This window comes from Sinocyclocheilus anshuiensis, unplaced genomic scaffold (genome assembly GCF_001515605.1).
Source record: "Sinocyclocheilus anshuiensis isolate Anshui unplaced genomic scaffold, SAMN03320099.WGS_v1.1 scaffold1505, whole genome shotgun sequence".
Classification (NCBI taxonomy): domain Eukaryota; kingdom Metazoa; phylum Chordata; class Actinopteri; order Cypriniformes; family Cyprinidae; genus Sinocyclocheilus; species Sinocyclocheilus anshuiensis.
In genome coordinates, this window is record NW_015547699.1 from 104,829 (window position 1) to 118,985 (window position 14,157).

Below are 14,157 nucleotides of genomic sequence, written 5' to 3' on the forward strand. Positions count from 1 at the left end.
GTTGTGTGCGCTGTGTGAACATGATGCTACTGTAGTTCTAGACTAAATGTGAATGTGCATTAATTCATCCCACTCACAAAAAACAGATTTAGTATTCATCAAAATGAATTAAAACAGTGAACTGTAAACTCAGAATATGACGCAAACCTGCAATAATTAAATATGTTAAATAACACTAATGTATCTAATCCCATTTTATTAACCAATGTCTTTGCTGCTGACCTTTGATGATCCAGTTCAACCATACTAATAGGCAAAAATGACTTTAGAGAAACCAACAATTGTGCTTTGTTTTTTTATTGCTGAAGAGTGTTTCTTCTCCGGCGTTCTACTGTACAGACGTGAATTTACTTTTACTTCAGCCTGAGGTTTATTCATTACACTTTTTGGTGTGAAAGGGCTTTTATATTTGCTATAAATAAAACTTCTTATATTAAAAACAATCAAGCCCTGCTCATATTCAAAAAGTAACGCGAAAGTAACGCAAAAGTAATATAACGCATTACTTTCCATAAAAAGTAACTAAGTACCGTAATTAGTTACTTTTTTAGGGAGTAACGCAATATTGTAATGCATTACTTTTAAAAGTAACTTTCCCAAACACTGCTCGTGAAATATCTTAAAACAAGTGCACGTTTTATGGTTAAACGTTAACTGAAATCAATTAAGATAGCCTATATAAAATAATTATTTCAGCTAGTTACCAAGGTAATTTTTTTTTTCAGTTTAATTCAGTTTACCTACCTTTAAACTAAAGCTAAAACTGATAATAATAAAAAACTACATATAATTATATGAAATATATAAATAATAAAAAAACATATGAAAACTAATATAAATGAATCACACAACAAAATTACTAAAACTTTAAATAAAATCAAAATGAAAACGGAAAATCTAGAAATAAAATAAAACCAAACAAACTAATAGCCTAGTATTCGAATAAACGCAGAACGATAACGTTTCCATATATTGTCCGTTTGGTTATTTTTGGGTGTTCAGTGTAGACTCAACCTTCCCAGAACGTAGGCTATTTTTTTCTTCATGAACCTAATGATTATTGTTTATTTTTCATTTTTATAACCCAAAACTAACCTTCCCAGAAGCGCGTAAACTACTACTACTACTTCTTCTTTGGTGTTTTATTGTCGGTTGGCAAACCAGCTTATAGGTGCATTACCGCCACCAACTGGACTGGAGTGTTGATCAAGATTTATGCAATATATATGATGGGGAAAGAGGGGAAAGCGTCATATAAAACAAACAAAACATACACATATATATATATACATACATACATACATACATACACACACATATACACACATATACATACACACATATATTATCTATATTCTCTTACTTAATTCACATTCTTTTATAAACCTAATAATATCATCATATATCTTGTTAGCTGATTTCCCCAATAAACCTGACAAAGAAAAGTCATGGTGTTTTACTTTCGTCATTGACTGAATAAGGCGACATCTCTCATTGTTGTATTTTACACATTGGAGTAGTACATGTTCAACTGTTTCTAGCTGATTACAGTGTATATATTCCCCAGTGCTTACCAATTCTATATAACGTACTATTAAGTCCAGTATGCCCAATTCTATGGCGTGTAATGATATTGCCTCCCCTTTGATTCCTACTCTCCTTTCTACCAGCATCAACTGTTTTTTGTATATTATACAAATGTCTACCCGTTCCATGGTCATCCCAATATATCTGCCAAACTGATTGTGTATATGTTCTAATGTATACTTTAGCTTCTGCTTTACTTAATGGAATATGTAGATCTACTTGCTTTATTCTTAGAGTTTGCTTAGAATATCCACCTTCTCATTTCCCTCCACACCAACATGAGCAGGAACCCAAATGAATTGTGTAGACATACCCTTAACTTTCATTTCATACATCTTGCAGAATATTTCGTTAATAATATCCATCCTAACTGATGACCTGCCAGATTTTATACTTTCAAGAGCTGAAAAACTATCAGATGCAATGACAGTGTTATTTATTTCCTTCTCTTCTACCCACTGTAGGGCCAATAATATTGCCAATAGCTCTGTAGCATATACTGACAAATGGTTGGTTACTCTTTTCTTAATATAAAATTCAAACATTGGCATATATACTGCTGCACCTGCATATCCTGTATCAGGATCCTTGGATCCATCTGTAAATAAAACCATTGACTGTGGGAAATGTTTCTCAAAATACTTCTGGACTAAATACCATATCGGAAGTTGATTATAATTGTCTTTCAGTTCCTGCTGTATACTAAGGTCAACAGTTGGCAAGGGGAATAACCAGGGAGGAATAGAGGAAATTGATACTGTATTACTGTACTGTAATTGATGTAATCCTATATTTCTTGCTTTAGCATCACCTATCCACCCAAAACTTGCAAAATTGGTTTCATTGTGTTCCCAGCATTCTTTCAATACACTTTTGACAGGAAGTTTTTCATTTTGTCCTTGGAGATTGACCCAGTATGCCATCATTAATTTTAATCTTCTAATTCTTAATGGTAACGTACTATTAAGTCCAGTATGCCCAATTCTATGGCGTGTAATGATATTGCCTCCCCTTTGATTCCTACTCTCCTTTCTACCAGCATCAACTGTTTTTTGTATATTATACAAATGTCTACCCGTTCCATGGTCATCCCAATATATCTGCCAAACTGATTGTGTATATGTTCTAATGTATACTTTAGCTTCTGCTTTACTTAATGGAATATGTAGATCTACTTGCTTTATTCTTAGAGTTTGCTTAGCCAGAATATCCACCTTCTCATTTCCGTCCACACCAACATGAGCAGGGACCCAAATGAATTGTGTAGACATACCCTTAACATTAATTTCATACATCTTGCATAATATTTCGTTAATAATATCCATCCTAACTGATGACCTGCCAGATTTTATACTTTCAAGAGCTGAAAAACTATCAGATGCAATGACAGTGTTATTTACTTCCTTCTCTTCTATCCACTGTAGGGCCAATAATATTGCCAATAGCTCTGTAGCATATACTGACAAATGGTTGGTTACTCTTTTCTTAATATAAAATTCAAACATTGGCATATATACTGCTGCACCTGCATATCCTGTATCAGGATCCTTGGATCCATCTGTAAATAAAACCATTGACTGTGGGAAATGTTTCTCAAAATACTTCTGGACTATATACCATATCGGAAGTTGATTAGAATTGTCTTTCAGTTCCTGCTGTATACTAAGGTCAACAGTTGGCAAGGGGAATAACCAGGGAGGAATTGAGGAAATTGATACTGTATTACTGTACTGTAATTGATGTAATCCTATATTTCTTGCTTTAGCATCACCTATCCACCCAAAACTTGTAAAATTGGTTTCATTGTGTTCCCAGCATTCTTTTAATACACTTTTGACAGGATGTTTTTCATTTTGTCCTTGGAGATTGACCCAGTATGCCATCATTAATATTAATCTTCTAATCCTTAATGGCATTTCTCCCATTTCCACCTGCATTGATGATACCGGAGATGATTTGAATGCCCCACTACAGATTCTCAGGGCCTGAGCTTGTAATACATCTAATTCCTTGAGGTTTGATTCTGCTGCCGACGTGTACGCTATACATCCATAGTCAAGAACAGATCTCATGAGTGCTCAATATATGTTTTGTAGAGATGCTCTACTTGCTCCCCATTCCTGTCCTGATAAACACCGAAGCATGTTGATGACCTTTTTACATTTGTCCTTCATTTTATTCAGATGAACTTTCCATGTTCATTTTTAATCAAACCAAACCCTAACAGCTTTTACTTGCTCCAGTTGTTGCCCATATAAGATTCAAAGAAAGGGGTGAGATTTTGTGCCGCCTTGAAAAACAAATAACCTGTGTTTTTCCTACAGATAATTTAAATCCCCATTTATTGGTCCACTTTTCCACTTCATCAATTGCAGCTTGCATTTTCTTATTGACATACGATACATTGCGACCTCTAATCCACAAAGCCCTGTCATCCGCATACAAAGATCTTCCTACGTTTTTTATTCAACCTGAGAGAAAATATCATTAATCATTATGTTGAATAATAACGGACTACACACGCTGCCTTGTGGAGTACCATTCTCCGCCGTGTATACTCTTGAGTATTCATACTCTCACTTGTATTTTACTCTTAAATAAAAAGCCCAAAACCCAATTATATGTTCTACCGTTAATTCCTAATGATTTTAATTTGATCAGTAATCCTTCTTTCCAGAGCATATCATAAGCCTTCTCCACATCAAAGAAGGCTGCTATTACTACTTCTTTGTTGGTCTGTGCTTTCCTTATGTCTGACTCTAGGCACAATACAGAATCCATTGTATTCCGACCCCTACGAAACCCACTCTGATATGGAGATAAAAGAGTTTTACTTTCCACGAAGTATGTTATTCTTTCTCTGATCATTCGTTCCATGATTTTGCATAAATGTGAAGTCAACCCTGTTGAAAAAACAGCATATGCTGGTTAGGTATGTTTTGACGCTGGGATGCTGGTTTAAGCTGGTCCTTTGCTGGTTTATGCTGGTTCTTTTGCTGGTTTATGCTGGTCATGTGCTGGCAAAGGACCAGCAAAAACCAGCAACAGGACCATAATAAACCAGCCAGCAAAGGACCAGCATAAACCAACAAAGGACCAGCATAAACCAACAAAAGAACCAGCATAATTTAAGATTTAATATTATTTCTAACGAGTTATCTGTCATGTGTGCCAACATTTGATAACATACCCCATATTTGCACACTGCGCGACGTAATGAACAACAAGCCCCATGAGGCAGTGCGTGGCGTTCCCGTGATCCCTTGCGCCTGAGCGCGTTTGTTCCGTAGAGCTTCATCATGGCTAGCGACGGGCCGCCGGGCGCTGATTCAAATACAGAAATTAACACATGGACTCACGGCGAGCTGCAGGCCAAGCTGGCCGAGTTTGGAGCACCTAACATGGGTGAGATGAAAACATTTGAATACGAGCTCTGTGGCGGAGTTTGGCTAGGTTTACCTCTCGCTAGCTAGCGTTAGCCGCTTAGCCTGTTATGTCCCTGTCTGCTGCTCAGGCCTTTACTGCGCAAAACCTCGCGCTAAAGTGTGTCGCACGTGTAAATACGTCTTATGGGAAGCTGTATTTACATTTATTCGGGTGATTAAAACACGTAAGACTGTGAATGGCATAAGCTAAGCGTAAAGGAAGTCGCTCGTGAGCGCAGTGTGAATGTTTGTGTGTTATAATAACACTGAAAACTCTGATTTAAATACAGCACTTTAATTACTCACACATCATACTCAATTAAAACCATGTTTAATTCAGTCCAGTGTTGTCCACTAGTGCATATTACTAATCACAAATTAAGTTTTAATATATTTACGGTAGGAAATGTACAAAATATCTTCATGGAACATGATCTTTACTTAATATCCTAATGATTTTTGGCATAAAAGAAAAATGGATAATTTTGGCCCATACAATGTATTGTTGGCTATTGCTACAAATATACCCCAGCGACTTAAGACTGCTTTTGTGCTCCAGGGTCACATATCTAGTTGTGTTTTGTGTTCTTCAGGTCCCAGAGAGGAGCTCATAGACAGACTGAAATCTTATGCACAGGTAACACATGCAGGCTTTTTAACTGCAGATCTGCTCATAAGATGCATTTCTTTCTCTGAGCTTAACATTAATCTCTTCTGCAGTCTGGGATGATCTTAACTAAGCCGAACATGCAAGGAGGAGATGACAAGGTCATGACTACTACGGTACTGCCATGTTTAGTTTATTCTCTCTCTGTCTTTGTGTTTCAATTAGTTGTGTTCGCAAAGGCAAGTATCTCTGTGTTGTTGTGTGTGTGTGTCTCAGATGCCAGGTCTGCCGCCCATGCCCCCGATGCCCTCTATGCCCCTGCCGCCGGGCATGAACATGATGCAGGCCATGAACATGATGGGCGGCCCTCCACCCATCCACATGGGCATGATGCAGCATGATGACAGAGCGGCGCAGGTGAGAGAGAGACACAGCTCTGTGTGTGAAACCTTACATGTCACTCTGATGCAGACCTCAGGCTGCGTTTACACTGGCACAAAAAATCAGATCTTTCGCTCACATCTGACACGGATCGGAATTTGTTGCACACGTGTAAACACAAAAACCCGCACGAGATCTGATTTTTTTGCATCAGATCCGAGCCACTTCCAAATGTGGATTTTAATCGGATACACATCTGATATCTGGACATCCGACCTACGTCTAAACACACATATCCGATTCTCCACAGAACTCCCAATGCGAGGGCGACACGTTTGCTCATAAAGATTTTTAATGGCGTTTTAATGGCGTCGTGCTGTATGCGCTCGCATTTTATTGAGATGGAAACTTTTTATAGGTAAGAAATTGCACATTCAGGAGCTGGTTTTCAACCCCCGGCCCGTGAATTTTGAAAATACAACAGCTAAAAGCTACATATATTGCTCAGCAGTGAGGTAGGGATGTAACGATTCACTCAACTCACGATTCGATTCGATTCACGATTTTATTTTATTTTTTACAAAATGAGATTTAAGACAAATTATAAATTAAATATGCATGTCCTTTTATTATTGCTTGGACAAAATGCTGCGGATCTGTGCATTAAGACTTGCAGTGTAAACGCAGCCTCAGTTGCATGACTTTATCGTCAAGTTCCGCTTCTGTTGCTCAGTAACTTCTCTCAAACAGTCCTTTTAATTTTTGCAATCCATTCTGAGCATTACCGATCAAAGATATGCACGATTGCATCTCGTTCATTATCAATCAACGCAAACACTCACATGTTTAACTTCAAAATAAGAAGCTTTTTTTTTTTTTAGAACTAAAATGCAATGCTAAACAGGTTAAATGGTGAACCAGAATTAGGAGTTTATTGAAATGAAGGTTTTTCTTGTGTCACAGGCTGTTGTTTACAGCTGTATGTGTGTGTGTTCAGGGTGATTCGCGAGGGATGGATGAGCAGATGAAGGAGCAGGAACTCCTAGAGCAGCAGAAACGGGTGAGAAAATGCTTATTCTTATTGCTGTTTTCAACCGTGCTGCTAAATTCAGAAGGATTTCTGCCATAACAGTTTCAGCTGTTTGATTGTGAATGATTTGTTATGCACTACTGTTCAAACTTTTAGGGTCAGTATGATTATTTATAAGAAATTAGTAGTTTTATTCAGCAAGGACACATTAAATTGATCGAAAGTGACAGTTACAATTAGAGGTCGACCGATAGTGGATTTTGCCGATACCGATAGCTAGGTTGGACCACACTGGCCGATACAGATTAATTAACCAATAGTTTTAAAATTGATACTGAACAAAAACTAAAATAGTGCTTTATTAACAAAAACAGTACTGAACCATACTAGTAGTAGTAGTAAAGAAATCATAATAATAGTAAATGTTGAAATTAACGCACTCTAACAAGGAACAATACTTACACAGCTTTCATTAATCTTAATGCTACAAATGGACTCTTATTTTAAAGTGTTACCATTTCATTTCAACTGTCATGCTTAAAGATGCACATCTTTAAATATATACACAAAGTCTATAGCATTAAAATTATATACATATGGATATTGTATGTATACTCTCAGACTTGAACTGCTTCTATTCAAAATAAAAGCGCAGCGCTGAGTCTAGGAGAACTCACCGGTATCACACACACTCCGGACGCGTCGCGTTCAACTCTAGCAGTGGTCTAAAACAGTTTATTTAATCACCAAATGGACATAAGTTTACTTCAAGAATGAACAATTTGGCATAGAGGAGTTTGAGGTTCGGTGTTTAAAAAACGGAGCAAACGGAAAGAGAAAGCGCGACCTATATTATAGCTCTATAAATGAAGCACACAGTTAAAGATGCACATCTTTAAATATATACACAAAGTCTATAGCATTAAAATTATATACATATGGATATTGTATGTATACTCTCAGACTTGAACTGCTTCTATTCAAAATAAAAGCGCAGCGCTGAGTCTAGGAGAACTCACACACACTCCGGACGCGTCGCGTTCAACTCGAGCAGCGGTCTAAAACAGTTTAGTTAATCACCAAACGGACACAAGTTTACTTCAAGAATGAACAATTTGGCATGGATGAGTTTGAAGTTCGGTGTTTAAAAAAGGAGGAAAACTATCGGCATGGATTTTTGTCGATATCCGATAGTTCCAGCAATCAACTATCGGTGCCGATTAATTGGCAAAACCGATACATCGGTCGACCTCTAGTTACAATATTATTACAATGTGTTTGAGCTTTCTATTCATCAAAGAATCCTGATAAAAATGTATCACACTTTTCACAAAACTATTGAATAGCACAACTGTTTTCAACATTGATAATAATAAATGTTTCAAATCAGCATATTAGAATGATTTCTGAAGGATCACGTGACACTGAAAAATTCACTTTTATATCACAGGAATAAATTGCATTTTAAAATACGTTCACATGGGAAAATAGTTATTCTGAATTGTAGTAGTTCGCAATATTGCTGTTTTTACTGTATTTTATTTCAAATAAATGTTGAGCATAAAAGACAAAAATAAAAATAAAATCTTACAGATCCCAAACTTTTAAATGGCTAAATGGTCTAAATGTTTTGATGTGTATTCTGTGACGTAGATTGTGCATGTGTTAAGTTTGTAAAAAAACAAGTGAATGTTTGTCTCTGTCTCTCAGGCTGCTGCTGTGCTTCTGGAACATGAGAGGCAGCAGGAACTTGCTAAAATTCAGCAGGGGGCGCCACCAGGCACCAGAGGACCTGAACTGGGACCACGACCCAACCTCCTGCCCCCCATCCCGCCTCTCAGAGGTCAGCGCCCCTCAGCCTTCATACTGCAGAAATATGGCAAAATGCCCATTCGCCAGCACGCTTTCTTTAACAGCTCTGAATTTATGCATCGACATCGATTTTATGATATCATGCTGATTGGATACCCTTTGTTTTTTATTTTACTAAGAATATATAATAGGCAAGACACTACAGGCAAACACATTTTTTTCTTGCACTGGTTAATTTTAAGATTTAAGAAATATTTGGCTTTTCATAACATGTTGTTTCAGACTAGTGGAAAGAAAACGTTCAAAATGCACATTCAAGTGTTTTAGTACACTGTGCCTGTAGATTTTAGTCATAGCACATGTTTTTAAAGGTTGTTTTCTCAAAATGAATGCTCAGATTTATTTTCTGGAAATGTATGCAAGTGCATATTTACTTACATAATGCCTCATTTGTGTATTTAAACATAACATTTCAGAAAACTTGTAACACTAAAAAAAGGTTGCAATGTATTCCATTAACATAGGGAGTATGTTTAATTATTAGTATTATTTTTTTTTTACCTAATTCACCTTATCTGTCTTGCCTTTTGCCAACCAGACTAGATTGAGATGACTGCAGCCTTCAAATCTGTTACTGATAAGGGTGATTTTTAGTTTAGACATGATTTCTGTCCTCCTGTAGTTGGGACTCAGGGTGGCCCCGCCCCTCCAGGTGTTTCTCTGTTGCCACAATCTGCCAATCAACGACAGAAAGTCCCGCCCCCTCCGGGAGAAGACGCCAGAGAGGTGCGAGACCCTGAAAGCCTCAATGCATGATCGGTTTGACACACAAACCCAATCTCTTCCCTAATCTTGACTTGTTTGATTTGTTCAGTCGTGGCCGGGTGAAGATGTCGGCATCGGGCCGAAGATTCCTCAGGCTCTGGAGAAGATCCTGCAGCTGAAGGAAATGAGGCAGGAGCAGCTCAGCATCGCCCCTACAGGTCACTATGAGCAGCAACACTATGACTGCCAATCCACAGGGTTTATTTCATGCTTAAATGCCACCTTAATGTTGCTAATGATCATATTTATGAGATGAGAGCACTTGAGCACATCGAGTCTAATTATCAGTGGGAGGAACACTGAGTTTACTTTTGAGACTCCAGTTTATAAGCTGAGGGTGTGAGAATGAATGAAATCATAGTTCATTTTTGTAGTTTAGCTTGTAATTCATTATATGAACTCTTGCACTATTTATTTAAAAGTTGCCTAACAAATCTGAGCTTTCTAGAAAAGGTTTGTAATTTAGCTGGTTTAAAACATGAATTGTCTTTTGTTAGAGAAAGAGTGCTTGCATTCAAACAATGTAGGAGTAATAATCTCTGTTGCTGGTTTTATCCACAGAGGAAGGTGATGAGGAAGAGATGGATATGAATAATTCCTCCGCCCGTGGATACTCGGATGAGGACGATGAAAGTGGTCTTTCTAAAAAAGATGTAGGTGTCCTCATGTTTTTTAGCAGCATTTGCAAGGCTCTCATTGATCTAACTTGCTGTTCTGCAAACTCTCTGAATTTCTCCTCGTTTACTTATAGAAAAATCGCAAGCGCAGGAACAGGAAGAAGAAGAACAAGAAGAAGAGGCAGCAGGAGGAGGAGAAAAAGAAAGAGGAGAGCCGTGAGAAGGAGCCCGAGGTGGAGATTGAATACGTGACGGAGGAGCCTGCAGTCTACGACCCAAACTACATCATCTTCAAGAGGATCTTTGAGACGTTCAAGGTCAGAAAATGCTACATTTATTGATGTCTTGAGATGAGTGCTGTAACTTTCAGAGCGCAACATTTCCTAAGCTCCAAAAAGAATGTTTGCTGAAACTAAACTGCAAAACTTTGTGTTTGATATGAGAAGGTATAAAGAAGCTTGTTTGGAGTTTGATGCATAATTCATACTCCTCCATCACAGTTTGACATCCATCCTGCTTCTTTCACCTAAACTGATATTTTAAAGACTGAAAATAACTCATATTTTGCTGGATGTGCCACTCGATGGCTTTCTATCACAGCTGACGGATGATGTGAAAAAGGAGAAGGAAAAGGAGCCAGAGAAGCCTGAAAAGCCAGAAATCCTTTCATTTAAGAAGAAGGGGTTCGAGCTGGAGAAGAAAGACAGCGATGACAGTGACGAGGTGAGTTGAAGGCCATTTCCAGATCTTGTGGATTCCTGATGATATTCCTGTCTAACGCCGTCCACTTCCTGTTTGACAGGAAGCCAGAAAAGACATGCCCAAGTTGTCCAAAAAGAAACTGAGGAGGATGAACAGGCTGACGGTGGCAGAGCTCAAGCAGGTAACAAATGTGCCATTTCTGTTTTTCTCTTCATTTGATCAAAATTACTCCTAAAACCACCTCTGAGTTCAATACCTTTAGATTAAAATGTATATTAACTGATTAATTAAATATATTTTAACTGTAAATGTGATTTAGAAAGGAATGGTCGCTATTCAAGATATAGAGTTTTTCTTCATGGGAACAGATTTGGAGACATTTAGCATTGCATGACTTGCTCAGCAATGGATGCTCTGCAGTGAATGGGTGCCGTCAGAATGAGAGTCCAAACAGCTGATAAAAACATCACAATAATCCACACCACTCTTGTGAAGTGAGAAGCTGCATTTTTGTAAGAAACAAATCCATCAAGACATTTTTCAATTGAATCTGTTGCTTCCATTGAGCCATAATAAAGCTTCATCCAGTGAAGTCATCTCGACTGAATCGGGACGGATCACAAACCTCACGGTTCAGATCATATTACGGTTTTTGAGCCTCGGATCGTTTTTCTGATCAGCAAGAAAAAAATAAATAAATTAAATGTAACTTTGCTTTCCATTACTCAAAGCTAAGTAGTACTTCGATACCACAGCAAAAACTCCTAGCCTAAGAAAGATCGAACATAATAATAATAATTAATGCATTTAGCAGACGCTTTTATCCAAAGCGACTTACAATGCATTCAGGCTATACATTTTTTACCAGTATGTGTGTTCCCTGGTAATCGAACCCACGACTTTTTGCGCTGCTAACGCAATGCTCTACCACTGAGCCACAGGAACATGATTAAAGAGACAAGTCAGCAGCCAGTAAAAATAAGAACACGAACACAAAGTACAAGCATAGATAAATACAACAGAACAATGTTACAAATAAAATAAGGTTGGGAGTATTCAGGTACAGAAATGTAATAATTAAGTGTAAAATAACTGCATAGTGTTCACTGTATAACTTGAATATAGATTGATTCATCTCTGTCAAAAACATTGTTGTTTGAGTAGCATTAATGACTAGGGATGGGTATCGTTAAGGTTTTAACGGTATTACTACTCTTATCGATACTGCTTATCGATTCGGTACTTTTAATGGTATTCTTATCGGTACTTTTTGTTTTAGATATAGATATAGATATAGATATATAGATAACAAATTAAGAGCTGAATTAACATTGCTTTATATTCTGAAATATAAAATAAACATTTAATGAAATTAATATAAAACATCGATTTGTAAATGCACCAGTGTGCAGGCATTTTTAGTGTTTTATACATAAGATACAGTAAGAACATGAACAAAGAAACAAAGTAAAACAAACTGACAAATACAATAAAACAAATATACAAATGAAATGAAATAAACAGTGCTGTCATTTTTCCATGAAGTTCTACTAACATTACTGTTCAGGTAAGTAATAGCCTAAAGAAATCTAAAAGTAATCAAATGTAAATGAACACTGCATAGTTTTCATTGTATGTATTGATAGATTAATGCTTATTAAAGCTATACCGTTATTCAGATTAAGAGCATATTAGCATTTTGATGGCCCAAGCGCCAGTCTGTCACTTTAAGAAAATATATTGACACATCGGATTTTCTCCCAACTGTTCTCCTCCACTTAAGACATAAACTGTGTTTAAGTAAATACTCTCCAAGCCGGCCATTTGGACATATTTTGTGTGTATTTGATCGATTGGACATGCACCCGAAGCTCAAAGTGTAATTTGTTTGTCCGTTTTGGAGCACGTCGCGTGCACGCATTTCAGCCTGAGGAACAGCGTCTCTTGTGCGGATTGTGCTTTCAACGTTTTATTATCAAACATGTCCCGCACTTTAGCAACAGTGTAAGACGGCCTTTTTTCAACAATCACCGATTGTGCTGATTCTGACTTTAAGTTTGGGTTTTAGGGAGGAACGAATACGCACCGCTGTGAAGGGAAAGAAGTTGAGCAGTATGAAACGCAGCTAGTTTTTAATAGTTTTCTTTCATATAATCCTTAGAAGCCAAAATCAAAATAAAAAAATAAAATTAACTGATGTTTGAATGTTTAGTTCTCTCTTCTATCATAAATAAACAGGGCTTTCATGTTGCGCGTGCTGAAGCTCCTCCGCGTGGGCGCAATCTCGCTTCTGAATTGTGTATAGCAAAAATGCATCATAGACAAATGTTTGAAAAACAGCTGGCGACTCTGGTGAGATAGAATTTGCAAGATAATGTATATATAGCAATAATAAATGTATGTGTGTTTTATTAATTTCTCCAGTACCGATAGCAGAACCGTTAACGTCAGAGCTTATCGATACTCCGGTCTTTCATAATTTAGCCCCGGTACCGATTAAATACCGAGTTTCGGTACCCATCCCTATTAATGACAGCAGCAGGTATTTATGGTCTACTGCCCCTTTAAGACCTGATGCACGGATCCAATATAATGATACGTATCCGATTTCTTTCTCCGCTGTTCTCTTCCACTTATGGCATAACCGACTGTTTACCAGAATGATTGTCGAGATGGCTATTTTGTCATAATTTTATTTGTATATGTCTGTTCAGAGGATTCAAAAGGGGATTCAGTATGGTGTTTGCGCACCGCTTGAAACACGCCAGAGGTGTAAAGAGTACCTAAAAACTATACTTGAGTAAAAGTACAGATACCTTACAGTGAAAATTACTCCACTACATGTTACAAGTCACCAATTCCAAAACAACTTGAGTAAAAGTCTTAGACTATCTGATTTTAACAGTAGTTAAGTATTTTACTTATACTAAATATAGGCTCAAAGATGCACTAATCAAAGAGACATGCCAGTGAAAAACTGTAACGTTGTGGAGAAGCTGCGGAAAACAGGCAGAGGCAAGGATCTATGTGCTGGTATTTCATGGAAAAACTAGAACAAACAATAAGGCAAAAACCAAAGGGAACAAAGAACAGCATGACTGGCAAACTGACAACCATTACATTCAACAACTCACAAGGAACTAAAGAAAAACTAGGGCTATATATACACAC

General features: G+C 37.3%; 1 protein-coding gene across 1 annotated transcript in view; it reads left to right on the forward strand.

Moving 5' to 3' along the window:
• The first annotated feature begins 4,807 nt into the window (after nucleotides 1-4,807).
• Nucleotides 4,808-14,157, forward strand: part of LOC107703872 (splicing factor 3B subunit 2-like) — a 21,169-nt gene continuing 11,819 nt past the window's right edge. The window contains exons 1-12 of the mRNA XM_016506661.1: nucleotides 4,808-4,992; nucleotides 5,606-5,649; nucleotides 5,733-5,795; nucleotides 5,896-6,036; nucleotides 6,998-7,060; nucleotides 8,741-8,873; nucleotides 9,525-9,628; nucleotides 9,717-9,825; nucleotides 10,229-10,320; nucleotides 10,419-10,601; nucleotides 10,885-11,007; nucleotides 11,087-11,167. Coding sequence (XP_016362147.1) covers nucleotides 4,887-4,992; nucleotides 5,606-5,649; nucleotides 5,733-5,795; nucleotides 5,896-6,036; nucleotides 6,998-7,060; nucleotides 8,741-8,873; nucleotides 9,525-9,628; nucleotides 9,717-9,825; nucleotides 10,229-10,320; nucleotides 10,419-10,601; nucleotides 10,885-11,007; nucleotides 11,087-11,167 — 1,242 coding nt within the window. The 5' untranslated portion in view covers nucleotides 4,808-4,886. The remainder of the gene's footprint in view (nucleotides 4,993-5,605; nucleotides 5,650-5,732; nucleotides 5,796-5,895; nucleotides 6,037-6,997; nucleotides 7,061-8,740; nucleotides 8,874-9,524; nucleotides 9,629-9,716; nucleotides 9,826-10,228; nucleotides 10,321-10,418; nucleotides 10,602-10,884; nucleotides 11,008-11,086; nucleotides 11,168-14,157) is intronic.